Genomic DNA, 20,703 nt, shown 5'->3' on the forward strand with positions numbered 1-20,703 from the left:
AGAAAATGGTAGGACACGTGATAAGCAATGTCTGAACTTCCTCCCACTCTATCACATGTGCTTTGATCCTAGAAGAAGCTAGATTATCATCTAACTGGTCCAAAATCAAGTCTCTTAGTCTTTTGTACTGTCAGCTACTAGTAAGAATAGCAAGAATATATAACAGAAGAAAAAAATTCTTAATTCTGTCAGAAGCATATTTTAAGCATTCTGTCAGCTACTCACAAACACTCTAAATGAAATTCCATAGTTTCAAAAGAAATTGTAATATTTAAAAAGCCAAGCAAACTTGTAAATGCTTTACACCATTTGATGACTAAAATTTTCTAGCATATCTGCTCATTATAATGCATCAATTACTATTGGGACCAAAAGTTCTGGCCTTCAAAACTATATCCATATCTAGTCTACATTGGGATATCATCTGTTGTAGATGTATACTAGCTTTTCTTGCAGATTTTATCTTGAGCTATTTCTTTGGGCCTTGATTATTCAGAGTTCATGCTGGAGTGTGTGTAGGAATCTCATTTGTCATGTTCTAAACATGAACTCAGATGGTGGTCTAAAATCTGAGAAGCGCTTATATTAGGGCCTGCCTTCTCTTGTCTTTAGGCTTCTCTGACAGTTTTAGGTGAGCAGCCGTCTTCTGACTCTGTCCTCACATTCAGGCAGAATCCCTCCAAATCCTGCCGATGGCTACGCTGCACAACAGGAGCTCAGGGTCTGACCACTGTCTGGTTAAGTCAAAGATGGCAGACAAATAAAATCATTTAGGGCCTCCGTGAACCTTTAGGCTTAAAATATTATTACTGTACCTGTATTTTCAATTGAGTAGAAAATAGGACAATAAATATTTTAAGTTCTATTGAACTGTATAAAGAAGCAGCCAAAGCAAAGTTTGTTGACAGAAAAAAAGCTTCCTCCTAACAGAAATGAATATGTATTTTAGGCTTTTCAAAAATGTACTTTCTGTCATATCAAAATTAAGGAAATTCTAAATTTTCAGTCTAACACATGCTTGAAATGTTCATTGAAATCTGCATGTCAAGATCCAATGATTTCAAGCATTCTTTTGGTCTTCAGAGTTTACAAAAAAAAAGCTGTCCTTTAAATCGCCAGAAAAGTGCAGATAAAACCCCAGTTTCATTAATGGCAGTGAAAGGTGACAGCTCTTAAATCTGTGTCATAGGTTGATTAATTACTTTCCAAATGTTATTAAAGATTCTGAATGAATAACTAGATTGGTATTTAGGATCAAGGCTCCCTCACAATTCCTAAACAGGTTTTAATTTTCAGAATTAGATGATCTTTGTATCTGATTCATTTCTTTAACATTTTTAGACTGTTGGTTTTATTGAAAAGAGAACAGAGTATCTGTTTCAATATGTTTTTCTTTTCCCAGAAATTATTCCTTGCAGATTTCAATAAAACTGGTTTTGAAGTAAAAATAATCCAATGCTGGCATTTCCTCTTAATAAAGGCTCATAGATCTGGTGAATCATATAAACATTACAAGAAGTCCACTACAGAGGTTGTGATTATAGAATCATTTAATTCCCAAGTCTGCCTTGCTGGCTGCTTGGACACTCAGTGCGAATGAGCATTTGTGCATTAGAATGAGTATTACCTCTAGTGAACTTTTATTCTTTATTTGGTCATCTTTTCCCTGTTCTTATTACAGTGATACTAAACTTTCACCATTCTCTCAAGCTCTTGAATCTCTTTGACTCCCCTTATTCTCAGTGCTATAGCTTCCTTTATAATTTAGAGAGCAAACAGAAGCCCATATGTTTTCTGTGTTACCCATTATCACCTCCCTGCTTCTGTCACAAATGATGGAATGGTCTTTTCAACTTATGATCTTGATCCCATTCTTCCTTACATCTTTGAGCACCTTGCTCCATCTATCCTGTGCTCCCAACCAACCTCTCCCATATTTTAAAAATCTCCCTTACCTTTTTTCTTTCAGCCCTTATTCAACTTGCTGTTTCTTCTAGAAAGAAAGAAGACACACATGTCAGACATTCTGATGGGAATCTTTAATACATAATTACCTTAAGTATTTACTCCTATTTCTTAATCCTTTAATTAAAGAATTCTTGAAAATAAAAGTCTAACTTATTTTCTCTATTCCCATTCATTCACTATAAGTCATTAATTAATTCAGTCTTCCCCACTCCTGAGAAAGTGTCCTCACTCTAACCACCAGTAACCTGGTCATCACCAAATCTGAAGGACACCTTTGTATCCCGCCTGACCCCTCTGTGAGATTTGACACTGTACAACTCACTCCTCCTTTCTTGCAATGTCTCCTTTAGCTTCTGAAATACCACTCAAACTTTTCCTTTTACTTTTAAAGTTTAAATTAAAACTTTAATTCTAAAGTTTGGACCCCTTCTTTGTACTTACTGAACATGCTCATCAGTGGTCTCACTAATGTCCTTGACTTCAAATACATGAATGAATTCAAATACACTGTGGTTCATAAATTGCTGTCTCTGACTCCCTCTTTGCTCTAGACCACCACACTGATATTGTTAGCCACCTCAGAGACACTTCCACTTGAATGACCAACAGATGCCTCAGAGTTATTAGCTGAACTATTATTTCTACCCCAAACTTTTCTCTGCCTGTTTCCCTTACCTTTGTTTATAAGCCCAAGAGAGACATTTTCTTAAGCCATCCTTGACTTCTCAGTTTCCCCTTCCATGTTGAGTCATTGTCACATAAATTTGATCTCTTTTAATATTTTTCTGATCTAGTTCTTCCTTTCTATCATATCCTTACTGCCAGAGTCTTTGTTCAGGATCATTCTTTCATGCATTAATTCATTCCATAGCCATTCTTCAACAAATACTGACCAAGTGTCATGTCATGGCATTATGCTAGGGGCTAAAAATGGAGCTTACAGTTCTATTGAGAGATAAAGATAAGTAAATTGCAACACTGTGATTAAAAGCCACGTAAGGAGAAAGCAGGATTGATGTACAAGCATATGGGACAGTTCCTAATCCCTTCCTAGAGAGTGAGAGAGGCATCGGAGAAGGCTTCCTAAAAGAAGTGTTATGTAAGATGAGACTTGATGAGAGAGTACATGTTAACCAGGTGAAGGTAGAGGCAAGAGTCAAGAAGGATCCACATGCGCTGAGATGCAGAGTGGGGAGAGCATATGGCTGCCTTCAGAATGACTGGAAGAGCCGTTGTTAACTGTAGCCTAGATTTCTAGGGGAGCAATGGCAAAGGGTAAGTCTGGAGTTAGGCAGAAGCCAAATCATGCATGGCCTTTAAACTGTGGTAGAGTGTTGAACAGTTTTTAAACAGAGAAGTGACATATCACATTGTCATTTTAGAATGATATCTTGATCCTTGGGGAACAGGTGATCAGGAACAAGAGTGGAAAAGGAAGACTGGGTAAGAAACTGTTGTAGTAATCCAGGCAAGAAGTGACAGTGCCCTGAACTGTGGGTGGCAGTGGGGATGGAAGCAGAGGGACATATTTAAAACACCTGTAGGTGGGAGTCAAGGATGATGTCCTGGAAATATGGGAAATGTTGGGCATTGAGATGGGATATATATAGACTAGGAGAGTAGGTTTTATGGGTGTAAATGGAGGTACCAGAAGGATATCTGACTGTTCCTTCTGAGTCTCCTTGTGTCATTCATCCTCTTCTGCCAAACCTGTTAGCTTTGCTGTGCCCTGGTACACAGTGCTTCTATTTTCTCTAAACCCCTTTCCTTGGTGTTCTCATCCAGCCTCAGGGCTTTTCATGCCATTGATATGCAGGCAACTTCTGGATTTAAATCTCTAGTCCAGACCTTTCTCCTTAACTCTGGGGCTGAAATATCCAACTGCATACTCAGCATCTCCAACTGGATGCCAAAAGAGCATCTCAGACATGAACAAAACTAAACTCCTGATCTTCACACATCCCTTCCAGATTTGCTCCAACAACCAGCTTCTCTGTATCAGTAAAGGGCAAAGCCATTCTCCCTTACAAAAGTAAAAATCCTTGGTCTCTTCTTGGGCCCTTTTTTTCTCACACCTTATCTCCAAATCCTGTTAGCTGTCTTAAAATGTAACCCGAATTCAGCCACCTCTGCTCATTTACTCCTTCCTTGCTGGCTCAGGCCACCACCGTTGCTCACCTGGGCTACTTGAGCAGGATCCCAGCTGAGCTCACTTCTCCATTTTTGCCATATTCTACCCCCTGCCACCAGCTGTCTTTACCTGTACACAGTCAGTGATTCCATTCATATATAATCACAACCTTGCTCAACACCCTGCCATGGCTTCACATTTCACTCCAAAAAAGCCCAAGTCTCACAGTGACAAGGCCTGACACGCTCTGATCCTCTGTCCTTTCTGATCTCATCTGGTCGCCAAGATCCAGGCTTATTGGCCCTTTGCTTTGCCTCAGACACATGAGGCATGATCTCAGTTGGGTCCCTCTTGCCTCTGCACACACGAAAAAGAGACAGAAATATCTTTTCACATCTCAGGTGGCTAAGTTCTCTCTTTCTTCAATTCTTTCCTTAAAAGCCATATTCTCAATTTTTCAAAGCTAAAAACCTCTCCCACCACCTTCCTCCCAGGCACTCCTGATCCCCCAACCCTGCTTTTGTGTGTGTGTGTGCGCACGTGCCTGCCTGTAACTTTCACCAGCTTGTAACATACTACATGTATAGTTTAATGTCTGGATCCACCTGCTAGAAGATAAGCTCCACGAAAACAGGAATGTTTGTTCTGTTTACCGATGCATGCCCAAGCACCTCACACATATTAATGTATTAAAAATATTTGTCACATTCAGTCTTAAGTAGCTGTTGGACATACAAAACTGATGCTCGAGAGACGGATTTCTCGGTTCTCTGGAGATAAAAAGATGAAGATACAGGACAGGAGTCCTCACTCTGTTAATCTTCATCTTCTATTGCCTGGACAGATGCAGTAAACTTTCACCATGTTTTCTGACCTCTAGCTCCTTTCCACTCCAGTGCACTCACCACACTGTCACCAAAATGATCTAATACATAATTATAAGCATGCTGGTTTCCATCTTCTGCTTAAAACCTCCAAGTGACTCTCCATTACAGATAAAGTGCAGACCTCTGTACAGGACGTGTAAGGCTTTTGATGATGTGGCCCCCAGTCTAACCTTCCAACTTCATCCAGGCCTGGCCCAGCCCAGCCCACACAACCTCTGTTCCATTTACAGCTTCCTGAACTGCCCTGCATGTTCTCCCCAAAGTGCCTGTGTGTGTGTGTGTCCTCTCTGTTCAAGGTGTCTGTCTCCTGCCTCCACTGTGCCTGAGCAATGCCAGCTTATCCTGCAAGATCCAGCTAAGTAATGTCTCCACTCTCAAATACTCCAGGCCCCCACCCCTCTGAACTGCAGTTAGCAATTCTTCCCTCTCCTTCCTCCAGTGATGTTCTCCCATCTTCATAGCACTGCCTGGAGCACGATGGGGTGGGAGACTGGGACTGCCAGCCAGTGGGCAGCACCTACAGGATTAAAAAGCTTTCTTTTTTTCAATGTTTTGCCCTCTCTTTTCTAATTCTATTTCTCTGTTTCCTCTCTCCCTCAAACACACATAAACACACAAAAAAACTCTCTGAATTATTTTTCCTAGAATTGATCAATTATATAAATGCAATGCCAAGCACAGTTGTTTTTAAGTTGTCCTAATCTTTTGGTTTTTTGATTTTTCAAGGATCCAGAGTGTTTACTGAGTTTAGAAATTGGATGCTTTACCTATGTACTTATTTTTCAGTACTGTTCTATTTTTACAAGGATAGCTTTGTTTGGCATTCTCTATTCATTTTAAAATATTTAAGATTGTTGTAGAAAGTTTTGTTTGATCCCTTTCTCTGATTACATATTGATCTCAACATAGTGATATTTATATACTTTTAATTTTGGAACCACATTATGTTCACCCAAGGAATCCACATCTGTACAAAAGGTGGCCGGGTTTGGCTCTTCCTTCCAGTCACAGTATTGTCATAATTTCTGAATGGTTTTTTTTTTTCTGCTTTTCCTGAAAATGAAAATGTCACATGCTGACAAAACTCACCTTGACAAAGGTCCCTAATTCATTCTGCTGCCAGAGAGTCTACCTGCTAACTTCAATTTCCAAGAGAAGTTTTCAGACATTAATATAAAAGAGTTCTCAGAAAATAAAAATCAGACATACCCTAAGAACTAAGTAAAAATAATGTTTTGGGAAACACCTCCTCATTTGACCATTGCATATTTCAGGGTCAGGACCTGGCCCTTGGCATCCTCACACTTCTGCCCTTGGTCTCTTTCTCTGGATGCTGACTTCTCTCTTTACATGACAGCTCCCATGACATGAATGGGGTCCACTCACCACCAGCATTCCACCACAGCCATTTGACATCTGCTGTAGGTCGACATCGCCAGAGAAGACTGATCAGTTATATAAACCCAATCCTGAGCACTGCTACCCCCATTTGGAGTTCACTATGTCCTATGCCCAGGACATTTTTAAACACTGAAGGATGATAATATCTGATTCAGTAGTGAGTAATGTATCAGCTTCCTCTCCAATTTGTCTCCCTTCAGTGGTTCACATTCTGACTTCTCAGTCAGGTTTATCCAAATTCTATATTTGAATGCAACTGAGAAGGTTGCTGTGCTTATTTTATTTTAACTTACATGCTTTGAAACATGTTTTTTAAATGTGATTTCTGGATTTGTGGTATTCATTTGTTCCTGGATTAATTGAACAAAATCTGGTAGCACTTCTGCATATAAAATTATATCTATTGATGAGGCTGAAAAATATTGTCAAGTATTATTATAGAATTTCAGCATCTTGGTACTTTCTTAACATTGGAAGTTCCATCTTCACATTTTCAAGGGTAATGGAACATTCTTATCTGACCTACAACTTATTAATGGGACAAAAGCCTCTCCATCAATCAGGACCCTGACAGTTGAATATATTGTCTGAACAAGACATTTTACAATTTGCACAATGATACAACAAATGTCCGTTTATTATTCTTTCCCAGAAGTTGAATACTTTCAGCCATTCTTAAAAGGACAAAGATTTTTACTAACAGATTATGCATGTATGAGGGATAATATTGAGAATATAATAGAATTCTGTTCTTTTTATCTTTATTCTTACCATATCAGAGTTGGACAATGATCTCAATCATATAACTAGAAAATGCACGGTAGTTTTTTTGTTATGCTACAGTTCAATCATTTTCAACTTTTAAAATGTTTATTGGAAGATGGAGGAATACAATATTGGATAAGAATCTGAATAAAAGCATTATTTAGGTCTCTTTCAAAGAAATAACATTGGTATCATAATCAAGAATCAGTGTTTAGAGGAGACCCTATACATTAATTATAATACATGAAAATTATTCTTGTACTATGTTTAGTTTAACTTTTCTCCTATAGCCACCTATATATGAATTTTTAATAAGCTTGTTTATTATATATAAAGTATGCAAATCTATCTAGAAATACTTCCTCTGTTTCAGAAATTTCCTGTCAGTGACAGGCTGCCTTATATTGTATAACTTTTTTCCACAAACACACAAATCATTACTCCCTTTCTCATAGTTATACCTTCACATGATATTTAAAACCACCTGTTTGGAACAGGGTACCCTGATAAATCACTTTGAAAACAGCATGTTTTAAACACACAGCAATAAAACAATGTGTATACAGTTTTGCAACATGGATGTTCTACAAAAACCTTAAAAATACTGTTCCATACCAAGAGATAAATAGGGTTAGCCGAAGTATCTTCAGTCTCAGTTCTCTTAGTAGGACGGGTGCTCGTTCCTAATTTTTCTCACTTCCTTACAGCTGCAGTTGTCACATAAAATACATTCACAGGGTATATTTATACTAAAGTTATTTGCTGTTTATTTAAAATTCAAATTTAACTGGGCATCCTTTATCTTTATTTGCTAAACCTCAGGGTGGGTATGGGTTTGCTCTTTAAAGAGGTTAAATATGGTTCCTTATCTGTTGTTCTTTCCTAGCATGGAAGGCCCCATGGCCTTTGCCTTGGAGGACAACTTAAGAAAGACTTCAAGAACTTGAAACAGATTTAAAGGAAAACTACAAGATGGTCAAAGGGTGGGAAAATAAGAAATAATACTATTTAAACTGTAGACGAGAGCCTAAGGTGATGAAACAGTCACCAAGTACTTGAGTGGACCCACCCAGTGGACTGTGCCAAGTTCCTCATTTTTGATGAGGGCAAGCAAAAACTGGTTAAAACACAACTTAAGATGATAAGTACTGTAGCTACATTTATTGAATGCCAGTGTATGCTGCATAATTAAATGCCATTGTCTCTCATAATCCACCTGTAACCCTCCTGGTCAACCAGTAAGATGTGTATCATTATCCTCATGTTTGAGATGAAGAAACTGACCCTCAAAGTGAGAAGGTATGCAAATGGTAAAGCCCGGGTTCACATCACATCCTAATCTGTATATGACACCAAAGCCCATACACTGTGTCCACTACACCACACTTCTTTTCTAGAAAGTTTCATGTGCTAATCGAAAGAATGTTATCAAAATTAGTCTAGAAATACTAGACATAAGATTAACTCATGGGTATTTTGGATCATTAAATACAGTTATACAAAAGAAAGTTGGATGGGCTGAAAAACCCTAGGGATTTCTTCTGTCCCTTCAACATACCATTGGAAATCCTTGTCAAGGTTGTATCTGGCTACATCAGAAGAAGTTTTTGACATGGTATATTATCGTTCTAAAGCCAGTTTAGGCTTTTTGGTGATTGTGACACCCAATGTTAAATATTGAGACATAAGAATCAAATGTTCAACAAAAAAATGTTTTAAAATTTGCTTTCTCAACAGCCCAAGAGATCCATTTACCTTTCAATTTAGGCTATATATTTAGAATGTTAGCATTTATCTTGCTCTCTTCAAATCTATACTTTTTGAGGGTAGAAACCCTTAGCGTCTAGACAAGGGCATGATATGCAATGCATGCTCGTAAATATGTGATTAATACTGTGTGATACAATATGACTCTTCATAAACAGTGTTTATAAATATATTTTAATGTCACCAGGAATATCCTATTAGAATCTTCTTTCCTTAGCTTTGTTTTTATGGCCTGCTTTTAAAATCAATGGAAATAACATAAATCTAAAGAAAGCAAAGAATTTTCCTTAGGATTTCACTCTGGCAAGTCCTTCTGCCCATTTAGCCATGGCTGTTTTTATGGCTGCAATTTCCTTACTATGAGGCCTCGGCCATTTTCCATCATCATAAATCCCTTTTATACACTTAAAAGCAGGATTGGAATGTTTTCTAGTTTTTATATCTTTACTCTTCACTTAGATACAGTTTTTCTGTCTTGAGATTATGTTATGTAAATATTGTGAATGAATTTGAAATTATATATCAGGAAAAAACTAGTATACCACCCTAGGAATTTTAACTAATAGGTATGTTTCCAAATGCAAAGTGAAATATTTAAAGTAATCAAGTAAGTAAAGAAACCATCTTTGTTCCAATTCCTTGAATATTTTACTTAAAGGTGCTTGTATGCACTTGACTTCGTGTTTGAATGTACAGGTTTTCAGAAGCTTCAGCTAGACATTGTTTGATCAGGACTTTTTCAGGATCAAGGAATAAAAGAATCAGAAGGAAACTGCTGATAAAAAAGAGGGGAAGAACAAATTTTATTGGTTCCCAGTAGCCAAGATATGGCGGATACAGATGCTCAAACAGTGACATCAGGGACCTTCCTCTCTCCATGTCTGGGGTCTCCTGCCCCTTAGGTCAGTTGCATGCTTAGGCAGGCTTTGTCTCCACAGTGGCAAGGACGGTCATCAGGCACTCCAAATTAACATCATCTTTAGTGCTTGTGATCTTTGAACAAGAGAGGGCCTCTCCCGGATCCACATTAAATCCCAAAAAAACCTGTGATTAGCCTTGCTTTGGTCATATGCTCACCCTTGACCAAGCTCTGCATCGAAAGAATAGAGTTCGTGGAAAGGCCAGCCTGGTTTGCAAGCTTGCCTTGTGGTAAGGGAGGTGGGCCATGTGACCAACAGCCCCATCAGATAGGGGGACGGGTTTTCAAGGGTTGCCCGTACTAGCCATGGTTGGGGCCAGATAGGTAAAAACAGATGTTTACTAAAATATGATGCTTTTTGAATAAAAGTCTTTTCCAGGAAGTGTAAATAATTCAAAACAGTTCAAATAAGCATCTTACTCTTTTAAAAAGCATTAGAAATACACTCAAGAACTATATTACATGTTTAGTACATTTTAGATAGTATTTCATCCCCTTTGAATCTCAGTTTTGTCATCTGAAAACACTGGAATAATGCTTACCTTATAATCATGCAGATTAGAAGAGAGAATGTAACTGGCAGTATCATGTGAACTATGAAGCGTTGTCCAAATAGTTGTAAAATATTATGATTTCTAAGACAATCAATTCTTAAATAAAAGTTACCTATGTCAAAGTCTAGAAAGTCTCTCTCTAACAAAATGTATTCCATTACAGTTGTGGTGCTTTTTTCTTGAGGAATCAGTACTTAAAATGCAACACACATATGCTTTTTGACAGGTTTTTGTTGATGATAAGAATAATGATCACAACAGTAGTTGTGCTGATAGGCCCAGGTAGTGAAATAAATTCTTAGAGAATTAAATATTGCTGGACTTCTGGGGATGAAAAGACCAATGTAGGATAGTTTAATGAAAAAACTAGAAGCAGATAGATAGCAGAGTGGAGTAGATGGTCTTCAGGACAGGCTGATCTGTTCGTAGCTAACAGAACAGTCCTCTTTAAAGGAAATGCTCCTAAATACCAATAGTTTAATGGCCAAGATGCCATTGAGATAATCACTCCCAGGAAATGTTTTGCCAGTGAGATTATCTTAACTATCAAATGAAAAGGAATAAATGTTTTACAGATGATTCAGTTTCACCTGCTATGTGGACAACGTTTTAGGAGAATGAATTAGTCTGTTTGGATCATCTTTACATGTCCCTGTTAGTAACGAACTCAAAAAGTTGGTTAAATGCACTATTTCAGAAAGAAAGAAAAAACAGAAACAGTAAAAAGATATTCTATACTGAAAGTCTGATCCAGGCACATCACAGGAGTGAATCTATCAAGACAAAAATATATGAAAAGTGGAAGTATTTCTAGAGTCACTACCAGTATAAATATTAAAATTGCACACACAGCCTCATCTGACAGATGATATAGATGGGGAAGAGAAAGTAATAATATGCCAACTCATTGGCATTGGAATAAAATATAATTGTAGAAAAACAATCTCAGACTTGAAAACTATTAGAGTTGGAAAATTCTTTGGAGTTCATGAGTTCAACCCAGAAGTGCAGTTGTCAATATTTAATAACCATCACTCCAGAGGAGAAAAAAAGCCCTGATTTGTAGTGTTTGCCAATTTCTATAGTGTAAATATTTCCACCATGGCTGATTTCAAGCTACCAAGGTAAGGTCCCTGAACTCAAGTTGGGAAGAGATGCACACAATAAGCTGTCAGGAGCCCATGCTGGAGGGCTCCAGCACAGGGCTAGGTCAACACTATGATTTTACAAATAAGAACAGAGCTGAAGTCAGTGGAGTTTGGTGACTCACTTTGGGTCACAAAACTAATTAGCTACACTGCCACAGCTAACACTCAGGTGTCCCCCAGGCTGCGCCTCAGAATTGTGACTATGGGGAAAGGATCACGATTGATTTGTGAGCCTGCCTGATGGCTCTAGCCTTGTTAAGTTCCTCTTTAGGGGCCCCCATAGATCTTCTTACATTGAGTTTAAACTATGGTGTCTTTGTCTGGTTCTCCTACTAGTCTGAGATCTCACTGACAGTTAGAAAGTATTATATTCATTTTTGTGTCTTCAGTGCTCTGCAGAGTATCTGAAACATAGTAGATGCCCAAAAGTATTCATTGAGGGCATGGATAAACAATAGAGGACATTAGTCAACTATGCACCAGGCACTTTTCTTACCATTTACGGTGCATTAACACATTGAGTCCTCAGAGTAACCATCCCAGGTGAGGTAGGTACTATAATCTCATAGTTCAGATGAGAAAACAGAGGCTCAGAGAAGGTACTTGCCCAAGGTCATACAGACATGAATGGACTCAAACTCTGCAGTCTGTCTCCAGAGCCTGTGCATTTGACTGTGTGATTGACTCAGCTGTCAGTGAGTTAACTAGCAGTGCCATCGGGGTGCACAGCTCAGCAGCGAATACTTCCAAAAGTTCTCCCTCCATTCCTTATGGGTGATGCAAACATTTCCTGGGGAAGATCTAATCTGACTAACACACACTTTTGTTAATGAGGAGAGGACTTAATTGAGATGATCAAGGAAATGGGGTTTAAAGTTTTCTCATCTGAGAATTAAACAGAAACCTGTATTTTAATTAAAATCCTGTTGTTGAGAATGGGTCCTACTTTTGTTTATTGCTTTCATTTTAAAAATTAACCTTCCTTTGATTTCTCAATCTAAAAAATAGCCATTTGCTCTCAAGAGAATGTAAAGAAGGTGTGGGATACTATGTTACTAACTCCAGGGTATTCTGCAAGCTTTTATCTTTAAATAGAAAAAGTATTCTCCTTGCTTACTGGTTTTCTTATAATTTGCCATCTCAGTCAGTGAGATAACAAAAAAACCATGAATACATTTTTAATGTTTTCTTGGATTCTAGTTAATAAGGTTTCGTACCATGAGTGACTTATGCACCAGCCTTAAGATACAAACCTTATTTTTAAAACAACTTAATATAATACCTCAGATTTTTTTTTAAAAGACGATGTAACTTTTAAGGCTTCTTCCAAAAGCCTAGAAGAAAAAGTCATTCACCCTCCACACTGTTAATGGACATCAACTAAGATGTAAATTGGTTGTAATGCTGTTTTTTTTTATCTTTTAGCAGTAATAGTTCATTAATTTTCTTCCTTTATTATTTTTCCTGGAGAAAATATAGTGATGAATTATGTATTAGGCTAATGTTCCCAATTTTAGAAGATACACTGAGACCATATTGAGAAGTGCATTTAATTTTTCCACACAATGTATTCTAAAAGGTTGGATACATATTTGCAGTTTGTTTGCAGTTTGTATTTGTCTTCTAATAGAATGGCTTGACCTAAAGTCTCTATTCTACTCCTTATTCCCCACACCAGCACCAAAAATTTTCTAGTACATTCTAAACAATGAGAATTATATATAGAAATAACAAGTAAAACACCCTACATTTATATTTACATATACTAGATAGCCATCAAAGTGCTTTCACAGATAAGATCTCTTTTTTATATGTGAAACAATCATGTGAGGGTACTGGACCCTGGGACTCCGAGGTGGTTGAGTTGCCTGAAGTCACACAGCTCGAGAAGGAAAGGGCTAGAAGCAGAGCTCTGATGGCCTAACTTCTGCCCCAGTGCATTCTTCCTCCTAGCTCGGGAAGCTGCTTTACTCAGAGTGAAGCAGTTAAGAGCCTGGACAGATTCTTGTCAACCAGACATGCAATTGAATCTGGTTCTGTGACTTTTGGCAAGTTTGCTCATCTAGAAGAGGAAAATAATAATACATCCTCCTTCACAGGGTGTTTATGAAGAGTAAATCAGAGGGTTTAGCACAATGCCTGACATGTGGTAAGCACTCAGTACATGCTATTGTTATTATTATGGCTTATACTGCTTCCAGTTCTTCATCTTAATGAAGCTTTGCTCTGCCCTCTACAACTATAATTTTCTAGCCTTCAGAACCTGTACCCCAATCAGATACCTTCATTTGGACCCTGAAAATCATTGTTTCCTTGATTTTCTGCCTTGGGTTTCATCCATATCTTATGAATGTGAAGAGAAAGTCACAGCATTGTGCCTCACTTAAAGGACCTCAGAGCCACTAAGCAATCCTTCCTTTACTTCTTGCTGACCTGTTTGCATGCCCTCCTGTAGCTCTTCTAAACCCCCTCCTCGGCCCTGAACTCCTCAGCCCCTCCTCTGTGAGCATCACTTTCAGCAGATGGTCACATACCCTAACTTATCCGGAATACTCAGATCATGTGCTCTGAGCTTGTTCAATGTCTCTACTTCATCTGCTTTCTCATCCTTCCTGCTGTCTCAGGAAGAGTGACCTCTCATGTTCCAAGCTTTTGAAAATGCCTCTTCTTGCCCCTTTGGAAAATTCCTATTTCCCTTATTTGCCCTCCCCACTTCTCTAGGCTCAACTACTTGGAGTTCTCCTGACCATGGCATGTGCTCTCTCCTGCTTCTGTATCTTTGCACAAACTACTCTGCCTACTAGAAATTTTCATTCCTATTCTTCCATCAAGATTCAGTTCTATCATCATTTCCAGTCTGGTTGACTGCTCTTCCTATGCATTCCTGTAACTGTCTGTCAACCCTCCAGCAAGTGACTGTGATCTTCCCAGGGAAAGGCTCCATGTCTCTATTCCCAGAACCTACCACAGTGCCTGGTCCTTAGCAGATAACCAATAATGTTAGTAGAAGAAAAAGAGACCTACAAATAAGCACATATCTCTCCTACAATTTAAGAATAAACTCCTCTTGATCCTGATACTGCCTTCTTTTTGTCTTTCCTTTGACAAACATTCTTCATCCTCACCATTCATTCCCTTGCAATTTAGTGTCTGATACCACTATTGAATCTACCAAAGTTACTTTCTTGAAGGTCAACAAAAAGCTTCCATGTGGACATGTCCTCCTTGTTGAGCCCTTCACCTGGCTTCTGTGGAGCAGTGCAACATTGCCACCTCACTGAACTTCCCTCTCTTGACTCCTTCACTGGTTTCTCCAATGTAGGTATTCCCTAAGATTTGGTTTATTTGCCTTCTCTTCCTTCGTTTATCCCTCCCAGGAACTTAACTCATTCTTGGTTTTAACCATAATCTCTCTGCAGATAACATACAGTCTATTTCTAGTCCAAATAGAGTCCCAATTACTCCACCAAGACCAAGTTCTGAATTTTCATTCCTTCTAATGCAGACATGGCAAGTATTGAAAACTCGTGCTTCCACTTACCGATGTCTCACCCACTTACCAATGTCTTCACATGCCACATTCCCAGTAAGAGCAGGCTTCCCCTCAGTATTTGCCTCCACTGCTTAGCACAAGTGCTCTGTCTTCTTGGAATTTTCATTCTTCACTTATTCCAGGCACCTGCTTCCTGGTAAACAATGTAAAACCATTCATTTCCTAATAATACATCAAATTCCACATGTTTTAAACTAACTTATCATATTCCCCAATATTTAGCCTAAATTTTCCCTACTGACTACCCGAGTTTTGTAACTTATACCGCTTTTTCCCAGATGACTGTTAATCATCTTCACCTTCTGCAATTTAGGTGTAAAATCTTATTTATTCAAATAGTCTCTAATTTATTCCTCCTTTATATTCTTGGGGCAGCCATCTTGATTCTGGCTCTTATTACCTCGTTATGGACCATAAAAATAGCCTGGCCCTCCAGATCAATCTTCCTATAGTAAAACCTCCAGCTCAGAATCTTTCGGTGACCTATTACCTCTTAAATAATGCCTGCAATTCCTATCAATTTAGTAGAATAAACTTATCTTTGATTCTGGAGTGAAAAATACTTGGATTCAAGTTCTGGGTACTACATTTACCTGTTCTGTGACTTTGTGCTTACTGCTAAATTTCCATGGACTCATTTATTTAATGCCCACTGGGTTGTAGGCTCTATTTCACTTACTTAGAATAAAGTGATGAGACAAAAAACATTGTCCTTGCTCTCCTGGACCTCACTATATAGTGGACTTGTCCCTATTTCTCATAATCATAATAATCCTAGGTATAAGCCATGCCTCCTCTAAAAATGCTTTTAGCTTTTGATTTGTGCTATGCAGGGTATTATAATGCTGTATCTTATAATTATTTGCATATGTATGTGTTATCTCTCCACCACATTGTAAGTTCACTGAAGGATAAGGGGCCATGTCCCATTTCCCATAAGTACAAACACAGAACCACACACATAGTAGTGCTTAGTGAATTCTGTCGTGATTTTGTAGACCTGTGGTTAGTGTTTGCCATAGTTATAATGCCTAGTATGTTTTTAGAGGCTCTCTTTGTCTTATCACAATTAGCATTTTTTAAAAAGAGAAGAAAATAGCTATTTGGTTTATATTCCTTCTAAGGCCCATCCTTTCCAACCTACCACCCTGCCTAGCTGTATTTTAAGTGGAAATCACAATGTTTATAACTTGTGTACCTTAAGTTTTTAAAAATTGAATAACAAAGCCATTCGTGCTTCCTAGTAGAAATATTATCCATGTGCATACAATAGAATGTTAAAATAATATTCTTTTTGCTAAATAGATTTCCACTTGGTAATGAACAATATGTTGTTTTTTCCCTAAGACATATAATCTAGAACTGTAGTCCTGAAGATTATATTTTATTTTGTACACTTTCAGCTTGCTCTTTTCATGTTCCCAGTGAATTTGTTGATGCAAAACAATAGGTCAGCTATAGCCAAATTATAACCATACCTTTCCTCTGCACACAAAAATCCTATAAACAGCATGTGGTCATATTGCTTCTAGAATTTATGATTGTTTTCTTCCAAAAGGAAACTAAATTTAGCCTACTAATTCTACATGCTCCCAAGGAAACAATGCCTGCTGTGATTTCTAGAATAAATGAATCTGAGCCACAATTCCTTTACTTGACTAATAAAGTTTAAATATCAACTAGTCATTAACCACAGATAATAAACCACATTAAACAACCAACAAGGGGTTAAGAAAGAAATTTGCTGTTTCTGACTTATTGCTGAGTGAATGTAACTTAGTCGCTGCATGGTCCTTAATACAGAACATTGTTTGCATCTCATAATGGTTCTCTAAAATTACTTGTTCATGGCTTGAGTTCTAAAATTAAACTATGTAGAGTCATGTCCAACTGCACAATGCATCTTTATGTGAAACCAGCTCAAGTTTTTGTTTTCACTTGATGTAAAAATTCCTGTTAGGAAGCTGTCTAATAGTTTAACTGGTATAGTTCTTTCAGTTTCTTCTTTGCTTGTAATGACAACTGAACTGCTCTTGCCTTGAACGTGTTTTGGCAGATAAACTTCTCACCATGAAGGCCCCCACTGTGCTTGCACCTGGCATCCTTGTGCTCCTGTTTACCTTGGTGCAGAAGAGCTGTGGGGAGTGCAAAGAGGCACTGGTAAAGTCTGAGATGAATGTGAACATGAAGTATCAGCTTTCCAACTTCACTGCAGAAACTCCCATACAGAATGTCGTTCTACACAAACATCATATTTACCTCGGTGCCATTAACTACATTTATGTTTTAAATGATAAAGACCTTCAGAAGGTTGCTGAGTACAAAACTGGGCCTGTGCTGGAACGCCCAGATTGTTTCCCATGTCAGGACTGCAGCCACAAAGCTAATTTGTCAGATAGCATTTGGAAAGATAATATCAACATGGCTTTGCTTGTTGACACGTACTACGATGACCAACTCATTAGCTGTGGCAGCGTCCAGAGAGGGACCTGCCAGCGACATGTCCTTCCACCTGGCAATACTGCTGACATACAGTCAGAGGTTTATTGCATGTACTCCCTACAGGCAGAAGAAGAGCCCAGCCAGTGTCCTGACTGTGTGGTGAGCGCCCTGGGAACCAAAGTCCTGCTGTCAGAGAAGGATAAGTTCATCATCTTCTTTGTGGGCAACACCATAAATTCTTCTTACCTTCCAGATCATTCATTGCATTCGATATCAGTGAGAAGGCTAAAGGAAACGCAAGATGGTTTTAAGTTTTTGACAGACCAGTCTTATATTGATGTTCTACCTGAGTTCCGAGATTCCTACCCCATTAAGTATGTCTATGCATTTGAAAGCAATCACTTTATTTACTTTCTGACTGTCCAACGGGAAACGCTAGATGCTCAGACTTTCCACACAAGAATAATCAGGTTTTGCTCCGTAGACTCTGGATTGCATTCCTATATGGAAATGCCTCTAGAGTGTATTCTAACAGAAAAGAGAAGAAAGAGATCCACAAGGGAGGAAGTGTTTAATATTCTCCAAGCTGCATATGTCAGTAAGCCTGGGGCCCATCTCGCTAAGCAAATAGGTGCCAACCTGGATGATGACATTCTTTATGGAGTGTTCGCACAAAGCAAGCCAGATTCTGCTGAACCAATGAATCATTCTGCTGTCTGTGCATTCCCTATCAAATATGTCAATGAATTCTTCAACAAGATTGTCAATAAAAACAATGTGAGATGTCTCCAGCATTTTTATGGACCCAACCATGAACACTGCTTTAATAGGGTAAGTCACACCAGTTTCCTACTTACGAATTATGAGGTATAAATCAAAATAAACAACAGTCTAGAAAAGAATATCAAGGGCTTTTTTTTTGGTGCTTGGCAAATTATCTTTATCCAAAATATTTGCAAATTCTTCCCAAGAAAATTTAGAGTTGAATTTTCATTTAAAAGTGAAATCATAGCTTGAAAAAAGTTCATGTAGTAACTAAAAGAAAAAATATTTTTGCAATTTGGGTATGCATGTTTATCAGCATGTCAGATGATGAAACTTATTTCTCATATAAGCTTTAGTAGTTCTAGTCAGAGTTACATAAAGTTTAACACAGCAGCAATTCCTATAAGACCCGATTATTGAGATCCCACTGCAGTCTACAACATTTAGAATAAGACACTCGTTAATTTGTAGGTTTTGAAGGCTCTTTCCTCATGATGTCCCATTCACTTACTAATATACAAATGAATGGTCTTGGCATTAATGAAAAAAACTTAACTAAAAACAAACAAAAAAATCTCTTCAAAAGTGTTGGTAAATGTTTAAATGAGCTATTGTACTTCTCTGAATAATTTAGAGAACTAGAGAGGAAATTATTGCTTGCAAATCTTTCCTTTGGATCTTGACTTCAATCAAGGACTTCCTATTTAAATAGACATTTGTCTACTACCTTCTAGTTTGGTACTTTTTACCTGATTAGTGTTTGATATTTATAAATACAAATATTTTTGATCAGTGATTATTTATACTTACACAAAATGGTACTTTTTTGAAATACCATTCACAAAATGTTGTTAGGGAAATTCTTGTTGTTTCAATTTGGATAATAGTAAAAGCTACCAGCTAAACCCAGAGGAATTACCCTACTAGTTATCAGATCATTTGGTGTCAGAGAATGAAATTGGAAGTTCACTGTCACCTGGGGCTTTCTTGATTTGGGCACAGATTTGAACATATGGACCTGGCTATGCCTCCTGACATAATGACCACTAGGGATCATAATTGGATAAAGAAATAGCATAGCTTTTCTATAGACAATTTGACTTTGGAAATGTACATCTCTTTCTAGCAGTTTTCAGTCTAAGTAATAAAGGTTATAATTCCAAGAAGGAAGAACATTAAACATGATGAAAGAAACTATTTAATTTGCTGAAGTGTACTAGGAATATATGAATTCAGAAACATTAGGTTCACTGTTGTTGAAATATCTGGGCTACTTCTCCAGATGGAAATTCTAAGTAACTCTTTTTATAAAGCTAGAAAAACACTTCTGAGGAAATGAATTCATCTTTTATTGAAATAAAGACATAACTTTCCTCCTTCCCCTTCCAAAGTCAATGAATACACATATTATACATACACATATCTCAGCTAAGACTTATTCATTCCTACATTCATTTAATACACGTTGCACACTCTGTAAGAAGCAGTGGGATTCCCCATAAAGCTGCCCCTTTTTATCACTACAAAATACAAAAGAATGAAAGGAAGCAAAGGACTTTTAGAAAACTAGAATTAGGATATAAAAGTATAATATTAGTAGCATTCTGGAGAAAGCACTTTTCCTGCATCCAGCAAATTGTTTCAGAATCACAAGTTTACTAGGAGTCTATTTGGAATTCCTCCAGGGTCCCTTAGAGCACATTACTTTGCTATTTAAATCTTGTTCTGTTAAAAATTCAAAAAGACTTTACTTTACCCTGGTATATGGATATCTCATTATTTAATTTTGTACATTTCAGGCCCCTGATGTAAAAGTATTAACAGTTCTAGAAATTTTGAAAACACATCTGAACTTATCCTACCCCTTTGACTTTTTTAGCATTACCAGGGGAACAAAAAGCAGGATTACCCAATGAAATTCAGGTCAGTTTTATCGCCCAGAAAAAATGCCCAAAATGCACCAACCACACCTGAAACCATTATCACTCCCATTGCAAAAATTCTTGTGGAAAACAAGGTAGAACTTGCCAACATAGTCTTCTCACAAGGGAAGCCAACCTTTGCACTGGCCAAATTCCATAAAGACAAATACCTTCAGATCTCCTCTATTTATTTGCCTGTTTATCTTCTCTGGTTACTAAAGACCAAAAATCTTCCAAGAATACTACACACATTCTGTGTTTGCATGTACCCAGTCCACAAGAAAGACCTCACATCATCCAGTAATCCACATACAATCACTTCTCAGCTTCCTCTTAAAAATGAAGGCACCAAGAGCATTACTCACAAAAAAACAAATTGATTTACAAGATCAAACCAGTTTGGAAAGACTAAGCAATAAGACGACTCCATTTTATCTTGGCAAGATATCAGGTGACCCTTCTAAAGTTTCTTGAAACTGAG

General features: G+C 37.7%; 1 protein-coding gene across 3 annotated transcripts in view; it reads left to right on the forward strand.

Annotated features, from left to right (window-relative positions):
* Positions 1-20,703, forward strand: part of MET (MET proto-oncogene, receptor tyrosine kinase) — a 111,136-nt gene that overhangs the window by 8,695 nt on the left and 81,738 nt on the right. For 2 of the 3 annotated variants that reach the window (XM_057504698.1, XM_036931524.2), the window contains exon 2: positions 17,150-18,366. The exons of the other annotated variant lie outside the window; for it this stretch is intronic. In XM_057504698.1, coding sequence (XP_057360681.1) covers positions 17,164-18,366 — 1,203 coding nt within the window. In that variant the 5' untranslated portion in view covers positions 17,150-17,163. The remainder of the gene's footprint in view (positions 1-17,149; positions 18,367-20,703) is intronic. 3 annotated transcript variants of the gene reach the window in all.

Source organism: Manis pentadactyla, chromosome 7 (genome assembly GCF_030020395.1).
Source record: "Manis pentadactyla isolate mManPen7 chromosome 7, mManPen7.hap1, whole genome shotgun sequence".
NCBI lineage: Eukaryota > Metazoa > Chordata > Mammalia > Pholidota > Manidae > Manis > Manis pentadactyla.